Source organism: Hyperolius riggenbachi, chromosome 3, assembly GCF_040937935.1.
Source record: "Hyperolius riggenbachi isolate aHypRig1 chromosome 3, aHypRig1.pri, whole genome shotgun sequence".
Classification (NCBI taxonomy): domain Eukaryota; kingdom Metazoa; phylum Chordata; class Amphibia; order Anura; family Hyperoliidae; genus Hyperolius; species Hyperolius riggenbachi.
The window spans coordinates 307,036,695-307,055,642 of NC_090648.1; the positions used below are offsets into that span (position 1 = coordinate 307,036,695).

At 45.2% G+C, this 18,948-nt stretch overlaps 1 protein-coding gene across 1 annotated transcript in view; it reads left to right on the forward strand.

Annotated features, from left to right (window-relative positions):
• The window catches only part of KRR1 (KRR1 small subunit processome component homolog), a 37,895-nt gene extending 34,113 nt beyond the window's left edge, over positions 1–3,782 (forward strand). Inside the window, exon 10 of the mRNA XM_068276652.1 lies at positions 2,921–3,782. Within this exon, the coding sequence (XP_068132753.1) occupies positions 2,921–3,057 (137 nt within the window). The 3' untranslated portion in view covers positions 3,058–3,782. The remainder of the gene's footprint in view (positions 1–2,920) is intronic.
• Positions 3,783–18,948: the final 15,166 nt, after the last annotated feature.

An 18,948-nucleotide genomic window follows, 5' to 3' on the forward strand; every position in this document is an offset into this window, starting at 1 on the left:
ACCACTTCGCCCTATCTGGACGGATATATCCGTCCAGATGGGCACTGCTGCTGCAGCCGTGTGGTGCGCGCGATCGGGCACGCGCCCGCGCTCCCGCTGCCCCCCCGATCAGTGAATGGGAATATAATTCCCATTCACCGATCTAAGTCTCCGGCAGAAATGCCGACGCTTTCTCATCAGAGAGCGCGGTATTTCTGCCCCCAGGAAACATCACCTTCTTCTTATAGTTCCTAGATGCGAGATCGTTCGCATCTAGGAATTTTTTGAATGTGGCCATCTTGTGGCCAAATAGTAAACTGCACCCACATACCTAAATTAAATAAAAAAAATACATTATATTACATCTAAAATTAGCTATTTACCTCCCAAACTAAAATTACCCAAATACATTTTTGTATTTAAAAAAAAATAAAAAAAATTACAATTAAAAAATAAATAAATACATAGTTACCTAAGGGTCTGAACTTTTTAAGTATACATGTCAAGAGAGTATCTTATTAATTTTTTTTTTAAATTATAAGCTTATAAATAGCGATGGACGCAAATTGAAAAAATGCACCTTTTATTTCTAAATAAAATATCGGCGCCATAAATTGTGATAGGGACGTAATTTAAATGGTGTAATAAGCGGGACAAATGGGCACATAAAATGCATGGGTTTTAATTACTGTAGCATGTATTAATTTTAAACTATAATGGCCAAAACTGAGGAATAATGATTTTTTTCCATTTCTATCTTAATCTTCCTGTTAAAATGCATTTACAGTAAAGTGGCTCTTAGCAAAATGTACTACCCAAAGAAAGCCTAATTAGTGGCGGAAAAAACAAGCTATAGATCAATTAATTGGGATAATTAACAATAAAGTTATTGGCGAATGAATGGGAGGTGAACATTGCTCGGATGCTTAAGATTTTCGACGCTGTAGGCTGAAGTGGTTAAATAATGCATGCTACTGTAATTCGAATCCCATGAAATGTATTTGCCCATTTGTCCCGGTTATAAAACCGTTTAAATTATGTCCTTATCATAATGTTTGGCGCCAATATTTTATTTGGAAATAAAGGTGCATTTTTTTCAGTTTTGCATCCATCCCTAATTACAAGCCCGTAGTTTACAAAGGAACAGTGTTATACCCTCTTGACATAAATATTTAAAAAGTTCAGTACCTAAGGTAACGATTTATGTATTTTTTTTTTTTTAATATAAAAAATAAATAAATTGGAGAGTGTGGGAGGTAATGAGTTTTAACTTAGTGTGTAAGGCCCGGTTCACACTTGCGGTTGTTTGCCAAACGGACCGGATGACCTGACCGGATCCGGATCGGAACCGTACGGTTCTGATCCGGATCCGATCCGGATCCGGTCAGGTTGCAACAGGTGTTCATCAGGATGCGATCCGGATCCGTTTGGCAAAAGTAACGAAAAAACAAAAAAAATGTTGGGGTCTGGGAGGTCAGCAGAAGGGGGACCTGTGGAATCAGGCCCTCTGCTGTTTAGCACTCACCTCCACCTGCGACATGCTGCCAACATCTCCGGATCCGGATCCAGCTGTGCTGCTCCACTCCAAAATGCTTGCCCATGTGTCCCCATCCAATATCGCCGCAACAATCCGCATAGGAAGTGGGGTAGAACATCCGGATTTCTCAGCCAGTGTGTTGTGCGCTCTCCGGTTCCCATTGGTTTGTATTGGCCGGATGGTGCAGTCCGGCTCCGCCCCAGATACGGCTGCCGGAGGAGCCGGATCAAAAAATAGCGCATGTTGGAACGGAGGCCGGAGTCCGGATCCGGCCCGGATCCGGTCCGGCTCCGGTCCGGCAGAACGGACGCATGTGAACGGACGCATAGGCTTTCATTGCTATGCCGTGCGTCCGTTCCGTCCGTTCTGCAAGCGGTGCGGCTCCGGCACGGCGATTCCGGACGGCCACCGCTAATGTGAACCGGGCCTAAAACTAATGTATTTGTATATGTAAAATGCTTTAGGGTGTAGTTTTACTATTTGGCCACAAGATGGCCACAGTGAGTTTGTGTTCATGCGACCTGTAAAGCGTCTGGAAGAACGCTTACAGGAAGCACTATGAGCCTGGAAAAATCACAATGGATCGCGCTGTTTCTCATAGAAGCAGCAGATCATTGCGGGGGCTTAGATCAACTAATGGGAATGGATTTTCCCGTTCATTGATCTCCGCACGAGCGGTGGGAGCGCGGACATCGGCGGTAGCGCGGAAGGTACGGATTTCTCCGTCCCTTGGGTTTTTAGGGGGGGGAGGGGGGGGGGTGAAAGGGATGGAGAAATTTGTGCCGCGGGGGGTAAAGTGGTTAAACAAACTGTGGAATATCTTAAGTCATTTTTAGGAGAGGTAAGATGGATACAATCGTAATTTCATTAGTTTATTTTCGCTTCGGGTGTCCTTTAAGTCCTGATGAATTATATGCATGCTAAAAAAAAAATAAACTGAAGATTATAATTTTCCACTCTCAATTTCTGAAGGGGAATGTTTGATGAAAAATGGATATATTTATTATTATGATTTAGTATTTATATAGCGTAGACATCTTCCGCAGCATATTGTCTTGTCACTAACTGTCCCTCAGAGGGGCTTACAATCTAGTCCCTACCATAGTCATATGTCATGTAGTGTATGTACTGTAGTCTAGGGACAATTTTAGGGGGAAGCCAATTAAATATGTATGTTTTTGGGATGTGGGAGGAAACTGGAATGCCCAGAGTAAACCCACACAGACACAGGGAGAACATACAAACTCCTTGCCAGATGTTGACCTGAATTTGCATTCCGTTTTATTTTTGATTTGATCATAGTATCAAATCAGTAGTTCTTGAATTGCACCTGGCCAGTCATCTATGATCTTATGGTATTGACTGAAACAGAATTAATCTGTTATACGTTTGTTAAATTTTCAGAACCCACCGTTACCAAAATTGATGTTAATGCTATTAAAGAGAAGGTAAAGAAAGCAAAAAGCAAGAAGCTTGGTGCTCTTCCAGAAGAGGAAGTGAAAAAGAAGTTACTGACGTCTGACAAGAAGAAGAAAAAATGATCAAGGAGTTTGGGTACATTTCTTCCAGTGAGGAGAACAGCATCAGAACGATTTCTTCAAAGAAGATAGTGCAGTCTTGCTACAGTGGAATTTACTTTGTGCTATGCAGAAAACTACTTTCTTATTCAGAAAGTGTGAATGGAACAGTACATTGTAGGGAAAGACTGACTGCTGCTTGCTTAATGCAAGGGAATTGTACAAACCTGGTTACGAATGCATTTGTGTCGTCGCGCCCCATTTCCCCCCCCACCTTGCATTTTTACTGTGTGTTGACATTTTCCAGTTATGTTGTTTCACCAGTGTACACTTTTTTTTTTTTTACATTTTGAGGAGTGTGCAGTGAATCTGAGTAACGCTTAAAAATGTAAATAAAAGAAAAAAGCCTTGAACTCCAGATTGAAAGGTTAGACTGTATTGTGCATATAATTCGGGTGGGTATGGGGAGGGGTGATGTAGTAAGACCTCCAACTCTAGGTACCCAAAATTGCTCCGACTCCCCAGCCATATACTAAGACCGGTTCGGTAAAAATTTCATGTGTGGTAAATTACCTCATGCAGTAAACTTTTTCACAAGGATTTTCACACACGTGGTTAATAGTTCAGTAATTTGTCAAAAAACTGCATGACTTTCACAAAGATTTGTACCTCATGATGTATCTAATTTAGTATTTTAAGGAATTATGTAATATTTCATTTGGTATTAAATGGACTATTCATTGAAGCCAGATGTGATACAAAGAGCATTTTATTTCTTTATTATACTGATAAATAGCAATGAGCTTCTGGCTTTGTATTTCTTTGTAATAAATGAAAGCCTTACACGTGTATGTGGGAGGGGGGGGGGGGGGGGGTGCAGAGGGCTTTGAGGGAGGAAGCATCTGAATAATGCAGCGATGGGTGGCGGTATGTGAGCTAACCCCACCTCCCCCTGCTGTGGCCCAAAAGGTGTAAATCTTCCATTTCGTATGAGACTAAAAAAGTTTAGCTACTCATCCATGCTAAGTAAAAGTCCAAGCTGCTTAAAATGAACATAAAATGTGTATCCGCTGAAAACCATATGCATCTTAATAAATACGCAATAATATCGTGGATTTGTGTTTTACAATATGTGAAACTAGGGAAAAAAAATCCCATTAAATTTAATTTACTGTTTTCTGTACTCAGTTTCCCCTTCTCTTTCCTCAGCACCCTTCAGTAACCTCACAAATGGCTGTTTTATCTTACCGACAGCTCCAGGCTGGAGGTAAAATGCCAAACATCTCACTTGTTTTACTGCATGTATTAACATTTGTGAGTAGAGATGGCTCGAACCTCTCATTTTCGGTTCGCAAACTTCCGCAAAAGTTCAGTTCGTGCGAACTTTCGCGAACCGCAATAGACTTCAATGGGGAGGCGAACTTTAACCTGCTGAGCGGTCTGGACGAGCTCAGCTCGTCCAACACCGCCAGAGGCTGCTGCTCAGGCCCTGCTGGGCCGATTTGCACCAAATAAAAAGCAGCACACGCAGCCGGCACTTTGCCAGCCGCGTGTGCTGCCTGATCGCCGCTGCAGCGCGGCGATCCGCCGCGTGCAGCGGCGAAAGAGGGTCCCCCCAGCCGCCCGAGCCCAGCGTAGCCGGAACAAACAGTTCCGGCCAGCGCTAAGGGCTGGATCGGAGGCGGCTGACGTCAAGACGTCGGCTGACGTCCATGACGTCACTCCGCTCGTCGCCATGGCGACGAGGGAAGCGAAACACGGAGGGCCGCTCATTGCGGCCTTCCGTGTTATCTCTTGCCGCCGGAGGTGATCGGAAGATCGCCTCCGGAGCGCCCTCTAGTGGGCTTTCATGCAGCCAACTTTCAGTTGGCTGCATGAAATAGTTTTTTTTTTATTTAAAAAAAACCCTCCCGCAGCCACCCTGGCGATTTAATCAGAACGCCAGCGTGGTTAAAAACTGGCCAGAAAAGTGATGGAAAAGATGTTTTAACCACTTAAGGACCAGGGCTTTCTGCAGTGATCGGTGCTGCGTGGGCTCTCCAGGCGGCAGCACCGATCAGGATTGAGCCTTGGCGATCAGACTTCCCCCCCTTTTTTTTCCCCACTAGGGGGATGTCCTGCTGGGGGGGGGTCTGATCGCCGCCGGCTGTTTGATCTGCGGGGGGGGGGGGCTCTTCAAAGCCCCCCTCCGCAGCGTTTTCGGCGCTCCCTCCTTCCCCTTACCTCCCTCTCCCTCCTTCTCCTTACCTCCCTCTCCCTCCATGGGCTGCGCAGGACGGATTTCCATCCTGCGCATTGAAGGATAGGCTTCAGCCTATCATATGCCGGTGATCCCCGGCCAATCAGAGGCCGGAAATCGCCGATCTACGTCACGGCGCTGCTGCGCAGCAGCGTCGTGTGATGTAAACAGCGGGGATTTCTTCCCAGCCTGTTTACAGTTCGCTGGCGAGCCGCGATCGGCAGCTCTCCGGCTGTTCACAGAGACAGCCTCCGTGAACTGGCATGGAAAGGCCGCTCGATCGAGCGGCCGTTTCCATGCTATACCACTAACGACCCGCCGACGCCTATCGGCGTTAGGTGGCCGTTAAGTGGTTAAAGGGACACTTATGCCAGAAAAAAAATGTTTTACTCACCTGGGGCTTCTACCAGCCCCCTGCAGCAGTCCTGTGCCCTCGCTGCCACTCACTAATCCTCTGGTCCCCCGCTGCCAGCTAGTTTCGTTTTTGCCGACAGGCCCGTCAGGACTGGCCACGCGTAGCTTTTTCCGCATTCCCGACTATAATTAGCGCTATTGCGGGCCGCAACACGTACAAACGAACGCATAGATATGCGGCAATGCGTATTTTTGTACGCATTGCGGCCCGCAATAGCGCTAATTAGTCCCAAAGAAGTCCCAAAGAAAAATCTGGATTTGATGCAAAGCAGCATTTTAAGGGCAGAAATCATTGAATGCTAAATTGCAGGCCTAAAGTGCTTTAAAACATCTTTGATGTGTATACATCAATCAGGGAGTGTGATTAGAGTACTGCTTCACACTGACACACCAAACTTGCTGTGTAACGCACCGCGAACAGCGGTTTTTAAGCACATACAGTGGAGGAAATAATTATTTGACCCCTCACTGATTTTGTAAGTTTGTCCAATGACAAAGAAATTAAAAGTCTCAGAACAGTATAATTTCAATGGTAGGTTTATTTTAACAGTGGCAGATAGCACATCAAAAGGAAAATCGAAAAAATAACCTTAAATAAAAGATAGCAACTGATTTGCATTTCATTGAGTGAGATAAGTTTTTGAACCCCTACCAACCATTAAGAGTTCTGGCTCCCACAGAGTGGTTAGACACTTCTACTCAATTAGTCACCCTCATTAAGGACACCTGTCTTAACTAGTCTCCTGTATAAAAGACACCTGTCCACAGAATCAATCAATCAAGCAGACTCCAAACTCTCCAACATGGGAAAGACCAAAGAGCTGTCCAAGGATGTCAGAGACAAAATTGTAGACCTGCACAAGGCTGGAATGGGCTACAAAACCATTAGCAAGAAGCTGGGAGAGAAGGGGACAACTGTTGGTGCGATTGTTCGAAAATGGAAGGAGCACAAAATGACCATCAATCGACCTCGCTCTGGGGCTCCACGCAAGATCTCACCTCGTGGGGTGTCAATGGTTCTAAGAAAGGTGAAAAAGCATCCTAGAACTACACGGGAGGAGTTAGTGAATGACCTCAAATTAGCAGGGACCACAGTCACCAAGAAAACCATTGGAAACACATTACACCGCAATGGATTAAAATCCTGCAGGGCTCGCAAGGTCCCCCTGCTCAAGAAGGCACATGTGCAGGCCCGTCTGAAGTTTGCCAATAAACACCTGAATGATTCTGTGAGTGACTGGGAGAAGGTGCTGTGGTCTGATGAGACCAAAATAGAGCTCTTTGGCATTTACTCAACTCGCTGTGTTTGGAGGAAGAAAAATGCTGTCTATGACCCCCAAAACACCGTCCCCACCGTCAAGCATGGGGGTGGAAACATTTTGCTTTGCGGGTGTTTTTCTGCTAAGGGCACAGGACAACTTAATCGCATTAACGGGAAAATGGACGGAGCTATGTATCGTGAAATCCTGAACGACAACCTCCTTCCCTCTGCCAGGAAACTGAAAATGGGTCGTGGACGGGTGTTCAGCACGACAATGACCCAAAACATACAGCAAAGGCAACAAAGGAGTGGCTCAAGAAGAAGCACATTAAGGTCATGGAGTGGCCTAGTCAGTCTCCGGACCTTAATCCAATAGAAAACCTATGGAGGGAGCTCAAGCTCAGAGTTGCACAAAGACAGCCTCGAAACCTTAGGGATTTAGAGATGATCTGCAAAGAGGAGTGGACCAACATTCTTCCAAAAATGTGTGCAAACTTTGTCATCAATTACAAGAAACGTTTGACCTCCGTGCTTGCAAACACGGGTTTTTCCACTAAGTATTAATTCTTTTATTGTTAGATGGTTCAAAAACGTATTTCACTCAATGAAATGCAAATCAGTTGCTATCTTATATTTAAGGTTATTTTTTTTCGATTTTGATTTTTTTCCTTTTGATGTGCTATCTGCCACTGTTAAAATAAACCTACCATTGAAATGATACTGTTCTGAGGCTATGCCTCCGTGGAAGCGCATATATAGCGCGAAACGGCCGTCAGGCTCTTCTGTGCCCAGCACCCACCACATACAGCCTTCTTATACGGTATGTCTACCTCCTCCACAATGTTTTTGTGATATGATGTATTGCCACCTTTGGAATAAACGACAGTATACAGCAAGTGCCGACTTATCTACTCTGTCTCAACATATGCATCTTCTGTCCATACGCAAGCCTAATCACGCTGTCTGCACCTAAGGTTTAGAAGACTGTTTCCTCCTGCCGCCTCCCTCCCAGCATGTGTAGTCAGCTGTAGTGCCGACTCTTCTTTCTTTTTCCTGCTTGTGTTTTACTCATATGCAGTTATGGGTATTACAATGTACACCTCGCACAGTAGTAATTATACCACCAAGGGGCCAAAGGCCAGCTGCAACTGACTGACAGGGCTGTATATAATGCAAGTGGGCCACACACCCACACGAAAAAAAAAAATCACAAGAACAAGATTAGCTCTCAAAAGAGCTTTTGTGGGGTGCTATTTTAGCAATAAGAATCAGCAAGGAGCAAGCTAAGAAGCCTACAAGAGCCTAACTAATCTTTCCCTATGAGAGTCTGCAGCAGCAGCAGCTGTCACTTCTCTATTTACTGCAGGCACATGAGTGAGTAAAATGGCCGGCGATACCTGCCTTTTTATAAGGGGGGAGTGGCTCCAGGAGGTAGTGTAGCCTGATTGGCTACAATGTGCCTGCTGACTGATGTAGAGGGTCAAAGTTGACCCTAATGACGCGCTATGGGGGCGAATTGAACGTCCGGAAAAGTTCGCCGGGAACCGTTCGGGCCATCTCTATTTGTGAGGCATTTACCTCACTACTCAGTAATTTTAGTTTTACATGCGTTAACAGCTTATATGAATTGTCATTTGATGTTAGGTGAATCAGTCATCTGATCATCTAGGTAAAGGAGTCATCTGATCCCATGGTATTTATTTTTGATTGATGAACACTCTTAACAATCACAATGATTACATGAACAGCTAGATCTTTATCAGTCTTGCATATTAGGGCTGCTCAAATCTGGATTCGGGAGATACCCAGATAGTTGCTATCCGGATACCTCCCAGTAAACCTGTGTGGGGTGGGGTCAATCTTACCTGTCTGACGTCTTCTTCATCCGTCCCTCGGCGCCTTCCATGATGCGCGTCACGTGATTACAAACACTTCCTCCTTCAACCCGGAAGGAGGAAGTGTTTGTAATCATGTGACCACCGCTTGGACCGCATTGTGGGAGGCGCCGAGGGACGGACTGAAGAAGACGTCAGACAGGTACGATTGACCCCACCCCGCACATGTAACTGGGAGATATCTGAATATACCTATACGGATTTGAGCAGCCCGGTTGCATATATCAGGCTGGAAGAATGTGCCGACAACTGATCTGTATAATGTGAGGAACTAAAAACCCGCTGGGACTTGCCAAGAATAAGATTAATGGAAAGGGCTATCATACATGTGAGCACAATGATCAGGAAATAGGTCAGAATGATCAATTGTCTGAAAGCTTGGGCAGGGATCTGACCTTGTATACCAGCTCTTATGCTGGGGATACACGGTACGTTTGTGTACCGTGTATCGACCTGCTGATAATATTCAGCTGGCCCGATCAAGCCGCTCGACCCGCCGGCGGACAATGGCAGGCGGGGACTAGCAGGAATCGATCCGCGGGGATGCGGCTGGGGTCGATCCGGCGGCTAATCGGCCGCTGGATCGAGCCGTCTATGCCCAGCATTACACAGCAGTGGCATGTGGGATGTTACAATAGATCTCTGTAACTATGCGTGGGGACTCATTTTATATAATTTCTTCATTATGTTAAAATGTACCTGTGATAAAAGGTTGAAAAGTTTTATACATCCCTGTGGCTTCCTCCAGCCCCCTCCATGTAGATGATTCCCTCGCCACTGTCCTCCGCCTCCTGGATACTTTGGCAGATGCCTGGTTATCTTTGGTAAATTGGCACAGTGGGCACTCTCCTGTTGCACTACTGTGGCCTGCACATAATGCTCCCAGTGACGGGAGCGGGGCACATGCAGTATGCCCGACTGGCTGAAGATAACTGGGCATCTACCGAAGCATCCAGGAGGCAGAGGATGGCGGCGAGGAAGCAATCTACATGGAGAGGGCTGGAGGAAGCCCCAGGTATGTATGAAACTCTTCAACCTTTATGTCACAGGTTTACTTTAAAAGAGGAACTTAACCCAAAAAATAGTAGGGGAGAAAACAAGAAATCAATACATTGCAGTTTGCTTAAAAATGGGCTTGTAATTAGTGATGGACACAACTGAAAAAAACGCACCTTTATTTCCAAAATATTGGTGCCATACATTGTACGAGGGCAGAGGTGTTAAACTGAAATGCAAAGTGGGCCGAAATTGAACACTGAGACAAAGTTGCGGGCCCATCTCAATGTCTAGTGACTGCTCTTCCTTATAAAGTTCCCCGGTGTCTAGTGGCCCTTCTCCCTCCCTATACAGTTCCCTGGTGTCTGACCCCCATCCCTCCCCTATACAGTTCCCTGGTGTCTAGTGCTTTCCTCCTCCCTCCCCAATATGGCTTCCCTGATGATCTAGGGCAGTGGTTCTCGAACGAAGGCTCGCTGAGGCTTTTTTACCGACCCCCCCCCCCCCCACACACACACAAAATGTATTACAATGAAGCAGTCTGCTGCATCTTTAAATATTGGTGGCCTGCATATAGAATAGCAGTTCTGGCACCAACCTTCCACATGGAAGCCAGAAAGCAGTCATTTGCTGGTTTCTGGGTTGTGCTGCAGGCTTTTGCAGGCCATTGGGTGACATTATGGCTCACATATGACTTGCTATGTTAGGGTCACGATATCTGCACTGTATTGGTGGCATAATAGCTGCACATGCTGTGTTGGAGGGCATACTGCCTGCACATGTGGTGGAGTGCATACTATCTGCACATGTTGTGTTGATGGTATATCTGTACTTGCTGAGTTGGGGGCATAAGACAAGACAAATAACATTTATATTGCGCTTTTCTCCTTGCGGACTCAAAGCGCCAGAGCAGAGCAGCAGCCACTAGGGCGCGCTCTTTTGGCAGTAGCAGTGTAAGGGAGACTTGCCAAAGGTCTCCTACTGAATTAGTGCTGGCTTACTGAACAGGCAGAGCCGAGATTCGAACCCTGGTCTCCTGTGTCAGAGGCAGAGCCGCCCTTAACCATAACACCATCAGCCAACTGCCATAACATCTGCTCTGGTTAAATGGGAGACATAAGGGCTGCCCACAATACCTAGGCTCGATGTTAAGTTTTTCTACATCATTTCATGTATACTCCAGCCCCCCAGCAGTCTGAAGTATGCTGACCCGGCCCTTGTCCAAAAAAGTATGGGGACCCCTGATCTAGGAATTTACCTCCATTATAGTTTCCTAGAGTGGGCCAAACATAATGCAAATGGGCAAAACCACTTGGCCAAATCTGAGGGCCAGCTTTGGCCCATGGGCCAGAGTTTGACATGTATGTACTAGGGAAATATTTTAAATGTTGCAATAAAGTGGGCAAATAAAATGTGTGGGTTTTAATTACGGTAGCATGTATTGTTTTAAAACTATAATGTTTAAAAACTGAAATATTTTTTTTCTTTTTGTTAAAATGCATTTAGAGTAAAATAATTAGCAAAATGTACCACCCAAAGAAAGCCTAATTGATGGCGAAAAAACAAGCTATAGATCATTTATTTGTAAAGTAGCTATAAAGTTATTGGCGAATGTATGGGAAGAGTGATGATAGGTGAAAATTGCTCTGGTACAGAAGGGGAAACCCCCTTAGTAGGGAAGTGGTTAATACTGCATGAAGAAGTATTAGGGCCCATTTCCACTTGTGCGGTGTGAATCGCCGCGGGAAAAATTTGCATGCGGATGCGAATTCGCATGAATGACGCTGTATGCGAATTTAACCATGGCAGTGCCTGTGTGCTTTTCAATTGATTCCATGCGAATTCGCATGAAAATTTGCATATATCTGCATAGCGGTATGCGAATTCTGATGGCTCTGCCATGCAAATTTTTGATGCGGACAAAAACGCTCAGAAATCCTGACACGTGGAAACAGTCCCATCCACTTGTATTGGCTATGCAAATTCGCATACGGCAAACGCATGCGAATTCGCGATAGTGGAAATGGGCCCTTAGACTAGTGGTGACTGCATTCCAGTCAGTATTTGATCAGATTTCTATGGAGATCTGATCAAATATCTAGTAAATTGAGGTGGGCAAACCTAATAAACACTTGATATAAAGATGTTGATTGTTTACCTGATCTATTACAAATGTAACTGAATGCTAGTAATAATAAATTAGTACTATTTGGCAACGGTTTAAAAAATGCTTTCCCTGCATATCTCTTGACACAATTTTGCCTAAATGGCTGCTGCGCAGTGTTAGGACATACCCTAACCTAATTTGAACAGGGCATGTGAAGGAACAAGGTAATGAAGGTACAGTTACTCTGAGAAAAATTACTGAATCTACCCTCATGCATGGCAAGGTTCCCTTCCTGCCTGTATCAGATTTTTCTTGAGGAATGTTTTGCGCATGTAATGTACCTTTTTTTTTTTTTACTGAACATTCCTGCATACCAACATTTTATGAAAGGATACAACCGAATCTAAATAATGGAGAGCATTATTAGGTAGTTAATATAAGTTGTCAGTAACACATCAGTGGGCTATGTAGCAAGCCTTTCTCCTTTTGATTCTGGAGTTCTTCTTTAATAAGATACATGTAAGGGTAACTTATGATAAAAATATCTATAGAATTCACATTCTCTTGTGCTTATAAATGTACACTTTATAGAATGTATCTAATTTCATTCTTAAAAATGTACAGAAATTGGCTCCATTAGATTACCATGTTTTATATATATTTTTTTTTAATTTGTATGCAAATTTACTCAGGTTTAAAACAGACAAATCAAATGGATTTTGCTGCTGTCCCTTGCTAAAGGATCTATATCAGTCAATTAGTAATCGTTAACCAGATATATAAAAAAAGTCAGTGGTGCAGGATATGGCCAATGACTAGGCTCTCGGGATGGCCAATGAGATGCAAATCTTTTGTACATGCATGCAACTTGTATGCAGCTCAGAACTGTGCCTTTTCAAATTAACAGATTGTACATTTGACTGGCGCATTTCCAAGCTTTTTACAATTGGCAGGGAAGATGCTTGCAATCTCCTCTAGGCCTGTGCAGATATTTTACTACCGCATTTATTTGACATTAGCTAATTAACAGTCTGTAAATGCTTTACCATTTCACTTTGAATTAGATTACTATATATAGCTGTTGATCTTCTGGGATCTCTCACACTAATTTGTTGCATATACTGTACATCTCTGATATGTGTAAGTGCCTGTTGCGTGAGAAATCAAGCAATTGAGCTTATATTTAACACTCGACCCCCAAATCCCCCCCTCCCCCACACACACCTTCCAAGATGTAATGCAGAGGGAAAAAAAAAACTTACAAAACATTTGGGCACTGGTCTTCACTCCTGCAGCTCCCAGTTACATTGCTGCATCTACTCTGTACGGCTCCTGCAAGCCTCACTTTATGCACTTCCTCCTTCAAGCCGGAAGGAGGAAGTGCGCGGTGGTGAGGCTTGCAACACGTCCAATTGGACGCGTGCAAGCTGTTTGGAGCACAGGGAGGACAACGGACTTATGGGTAACTGACCCCTTCTCATCCAGCCGCACACCTGAGGCAATTAAGCCTCATCACGAATTTGAGTCCTTAGGGACTTGTAACTACTCGTGAGCCCATGCCTGCATATAGTTGCATAAAAATTTACATCAATTTGCATAAACAAATATTTGCATATCATTTACCATCCCTATGCAGCACAGCAGCTGCAGGAGTGAAGAGGTTTTGTGGGTTATTTGCGCTGTGCTACTCTGTAAAATAAACAAGGCACTCGGCTCTCCTGCAGAGCTCCGGTTAGTGGAGACTTCCGGTTGGCCGAGTTCTGATTAAAGGACAACTGTAACGAGATGGATATGGAGGCTGCCATATTTATTTATTTTTAAACACTAGTTGCCTGGCAGCCAAGCTGAGCATCTACCTCAAATACTTTTAGCCATGCCCCTGAACAAGCATGCAGCACATCAGGTGTTTCTGACATTATTGTCCCATCTGACAAGATTAGCTGCATGATGGTTTCAGGTGTGATTCAGACACTACTGCAGCCAAATAGATCAGCAGGGCTGCAAGGCAACTATTATTTAAAAGGAAAAATATGGCAGCCTTCATATATTTCTCACTACAGTTGTCCTTTAACCAGGAAATTGTACCATTGTGCTGCGTGTTGGTTAGAAAGACAATTCATATTCCTGATAATAGCAGTTCTATTTCACATGCCCTTAAAGGGAAAATTAACCCTGCAAAAGAAAAAATTTCACTTACCTGGGGCTTCCCCAAGCCCCCTGCAGCCACCCTTTACCCTCGCTGGTCGAGTATCCTCCAGTCCCCGCCACGGGGTTAGTTTTGCTTCCGCTGACAGTCGCATATATTCTTCTTCACCTTCCCGTCATCAAGCAGGTGTGCTTGATGGCGAGAAGGTGAAGAATAATACGTGTAGCCGGGGGAAGATTTCTAGTCGGCCCAAAACGAAACTAACCCCCGGCGGGGACACAAGATGGCTGCAGGGGGCTTGGGAAAGCCCACAGGTAAGTGAAGCTTTTTTTCTTTTGCAGGGTTAAGGTTCCCTTTAAAGGACAACTGAAGTGAGAGGGATATGGAAGCTGCTATATGTATTAACTTTTAAAGGAATACTATCAATACCCAAGTGTTCTAAAATGACAGTATACAAATAATGTCTAAGTAGCTGTGTAAACATTTTCCTACTTTTCATGTTAACCACTTCCCGACCGCCGTATTGACAAATGGCGGCCGGGAAGTGGACCCCGCAAGGACCGCCGTATAGACAAATGGCGGCGGTCCTTGTAGAGGCATGGGCGGAGCGATCGCGTCATCCGTGACGCGATCCTCCGCCTGTCGCCGCTCACCCGCCGCAACATCCCGCCGGCCGTACGGAAGCGCCGGCGGGATGTTAAATAGACAATTGCCGCATACAAAGTGTATAATACACTTTGTAATGTTTACAAAGTGTATTATACAGGCTGCCTCCTGCCCTGGTGGTCCCAGTGTCCGAGGGACCACCAGGGCAGGCTGCAGCCACCCTAGTCTGCACCCAAGCACACTAATTCCCCCCCCCCCCGCCCCAGATCGCCCACAGCACCCCTCAGGACCCCCCCTGCCCACCCCCCAGACCCATGTTTACACCCAATCACCCCCCTAATCACCCATCAATCACTCCGTCACTATCTGTCAACGCTATTTTTTTTTACCCCCCCCCCCCCCTGCCCCCTCCTGATCACCCCCCCCCCCCTGTGTACTGCATGCATCTATCCCCCCTGATCACCTGTCAATCACCCATCAATCACCCCCTGTCACTGCCACCCAGGCAATCTGATCACCCACCCACACCGATAGATCGCCCGCAGATCCGACATCAGATCACCACCCAAGCGCAGTGTTTATATCTATTCTCTCCTCTAAACACCCACTTATTACCCATCCATCACCCCCCATCACCACCTGTCACTGTTACCCATCAGATCAGACCCTAATCTGCCCCTTTACGGGCACCCAATCACCTGCCTACACGCTTAGATTGCCCTCAGACCCCCCCTTATCAATTCGCCAGTGCATTAGTTACATCTGTGCTTCCCTGTAATAACCCACTGGTCACCTGTCAATCACCCATCAATCACCCCCTGTCACTGCCACCCATCAATCAGCCCCTAACCTGCCCCTTGCGGGCAATCTGATCACCCACCCACACCAATAGATCGCCCGCAGATCCGACATCAGATCACCACCCAAGCGCAGTATTTACATCTATTGTCTCCTCTAAACACCCACTTATTACTCATCAATCACCCCCCATCACCACCTGTCACTGTTACCCATCAGATCAGACCCTAATCTGCCCCTTTACGGGCACCCAATCACCTGCCTACACGCTCATATTGCCCTCAGACCCCCCCTTATCAATTCGCCAGGGCATTATTTACATCTGTCCTTCCCTGTAATAAACCACTGATCACCCATCAATCACCCCGTCACTGCCACCCATCAATCACCCCCTGTCACTGCCACCTATCAATCAGCCCCTAACCTGCCCCTTGCGGGCAATCTGATCACCCACCCACACCAATAGATCGCCCGCAGATCCGACATCAGATCACCTCCCAAGTGCAGTGTTTACATCTGTTCTCTCCTCCAAACACCCACTAATTACCCATCAATCACCCCCTGTCACTGCTACCCATCAGATTAGACCCCTATCTTCCCCTAGGGCACTCAATCGCCCGCCCATACCCTCAGAACGCCCTCAGACCCCAGCCCTGATCACCTCGCCAGTGCATTGCTTGCATCTATTCCCCCCTCTAATCACACCTTGAGACACCCATCAATAACCTGTCACCCCCTAGCACACCTACCCATCAGATCAGGCCCTAATTTGCCCCGTGTGGGCTCCTGATCACTCGGCCAAACCCTCAGATCCCCCTCAGCCCCCCTTTCGATCACCTCCCCAGTGCATTGATTGCATCTATTTTCCCCTCTAACCACCCCCTGAGACACCCATCAATCACCTCCTGTCACCCCCTAGCACTCCTATCCATCAGATCAGGCCCAATACAACCTGTCATCTAAAAGGCCACCCTGCTTATGACCGGTTCCGCAAAATTCGCCCCCTCATAGACCACCTGTCATCAAAATTTTCAGATGCTTATACCCCTGAACAGTCATTTTGAGACATTTGGTTTCCAGACTACTCACGGTTTTGGGCCCGTAAAATGCCAGGGCGGTATAGGAACCCCACAAACTGACCCCATTTTAGAAAAAAAGACACCCCAATGTATTCTGTTAGGTGTATGACGAGTTCATAGATTTTATTTTTTGTCAAAAGTTAGCGGAAATTGATTTTTTTTTTTTCACAAAGTGTCATTTTTCACTAACTTGTGACAAAAAATAAAATCTTCTATGAACTCGCCATACACCTAACGGAATACCTTGGGGTGTCTTCTTTCTAAAATGGGGTCACTTGTGGGGTTCCTATACTGCCCTGGCATTTTAGGGGCCCTAAACCGTGAGGAGTAGTCTAGAAAACAAATGCCTCAAAATGACCTGTGATTAGGACGTTGGGCCCCTTAGCGCACCTAGGCTGCAAAAATGTGTCACACATGTGGTATCGCCGTACTCAGGAGAAGTAGTATAATGTGTTTTGGGGTGTATTTTTACACATACCCATGCTGGGTGGGAGAAATCTCTCTGTAAATGGACAATTGTGTGTAAAAAAAATCAAACAATTGTCATTTACAGAGATATTTCTCCCACCCAGCATGGGTATGTGTAAAAATACATCCCAAAACACATTATACTACTTCTCCTGAGTACGGCGGTACCACATATGTGGCACTTTTTTACACCCTAAGTACGCTAAGGGGCCCAAAGTCCAATGAGTACCTTTAGGATTTCACAGGTCATTTTGCGACGTTGTTGGTTTCAAGACTACTCCTCACGGTTTAGGGCCCCTAAAATGCCAGGGCAGTATAGGAACCCCACAAATGACCCCATTCTAGAAAGAAGACACCCAAAGGTATTCCGTTAGGAGTATGGTGAGTTCATAGAAGTTTTTATTTTTTTGTCACAAGTTAGCGGAAATTGATTTTAATTGTTTTTTTTTAACAAAGTGTCATTTTCCGCTAACTTGTGACAAAAAATAAAATCTTCTATGAACTCACCATACTCCTAACGGAATACGTTTGGGTGTCTTCTTTCTAGAATGGGGTCATTTGTGGGGTTCCTATACTGCCCTGGCATTTTAGGGGCCCTAAACCGTGAGGAGTAGTCTTGAAACAAAAATGACCTGTGAAATCCTAAAGGTACTCATTGGACTTTGGGCCCCTTAGCGCAGTTAGGCTGCAAAAAAGTGCCAATCATGTGGTATCGCCGTACTCGGGACATGTAGTATAATGTGTTTTGGGGTGTATTTTTTACACATACCCATGCTGGGTGGGAGAAATACCTCTGTAACTGACAATTGTTTGATTTTTTTTTTACACACAATTGTCCATTTACAGAGTTATTTCTCCCACCCAGCATGGGTATGTGTAAAAATACACCCCAAAACACATTATACTACTTCTCCTGAGTACGGCGATACCACATGTGTGGCACTTTTTTGCACCCTAACTGCGCTAAGGGGCCCAAAGTCCAATGAGTACCTTTAGGATTTCACAGGTCATTTTGAGAAATTTTGTTTCAAGACTACTCCTCACGGTTTAGGGCCCCTAAAATGCCAGGACAGTATAGGAACCCCACAAATGACTCCATTTTAGAAAGAAGACACCCCAAGGTATTCTGTTAGTAGTACGGTGAGTTCATAGAAGATTTTATTTTTTGTCACAAGTTAGCGGAAATTGATTTTTATTGTTTTTTTTCACAAAGTGTCATTTTTCGCTAACTTGTGACAAAAAATAAAATCTATGAACTCACCGTACTATTAACGGAATACCTTGGGGTGTCTTCTTTCTAAAATGGGGTCATTTGTGGGGTTCCTATACTGTCCTGGCATTTTAGGGGCCCTAAACCGTGAGGAGTAGTCTTGAAACGAAATTTCTCAAAATGACCTGTGAAATCCTAAAGGTACTCATTGGACTTTGGGCCCCTTAGCGCAGTTAGGGTGCAAAAAAGTGCCACACATGTGGTATCGCCGTACTCAGGAGAAGTAGTATAATGTGTTTTGGGGTGTATTTTTACACATACCCATGCTGAGTGGGAGAAAGATCTCTGTAAATGGACAATTGTGTGTAAAAAAAAAAATTGTCATTTACAGAGATATTTCTCCAACCCAGCATCGGTATGTGTAAAAATACACCCCAAAACACATTATACTACTTCTCCTGAGTACGGCAATACCACATGTGTGGCACTTTTTTTGCAGCCTAACTGCGCTAAAAGGTCCAAAGTTCAATGAGCACCTTTAGGCTTTACAGGGGTGCTTACAATTTAGCACCCCCCAAAATGTCAGGACAGTAAACACACCCCACAAATGACCCCATTTTGGAAAATAGACACTTCAAGGTATTCAGAGAGGGGCATGGTGAGTCCGTGGCAGATTTCATTTTTTTTTGTCGCAAG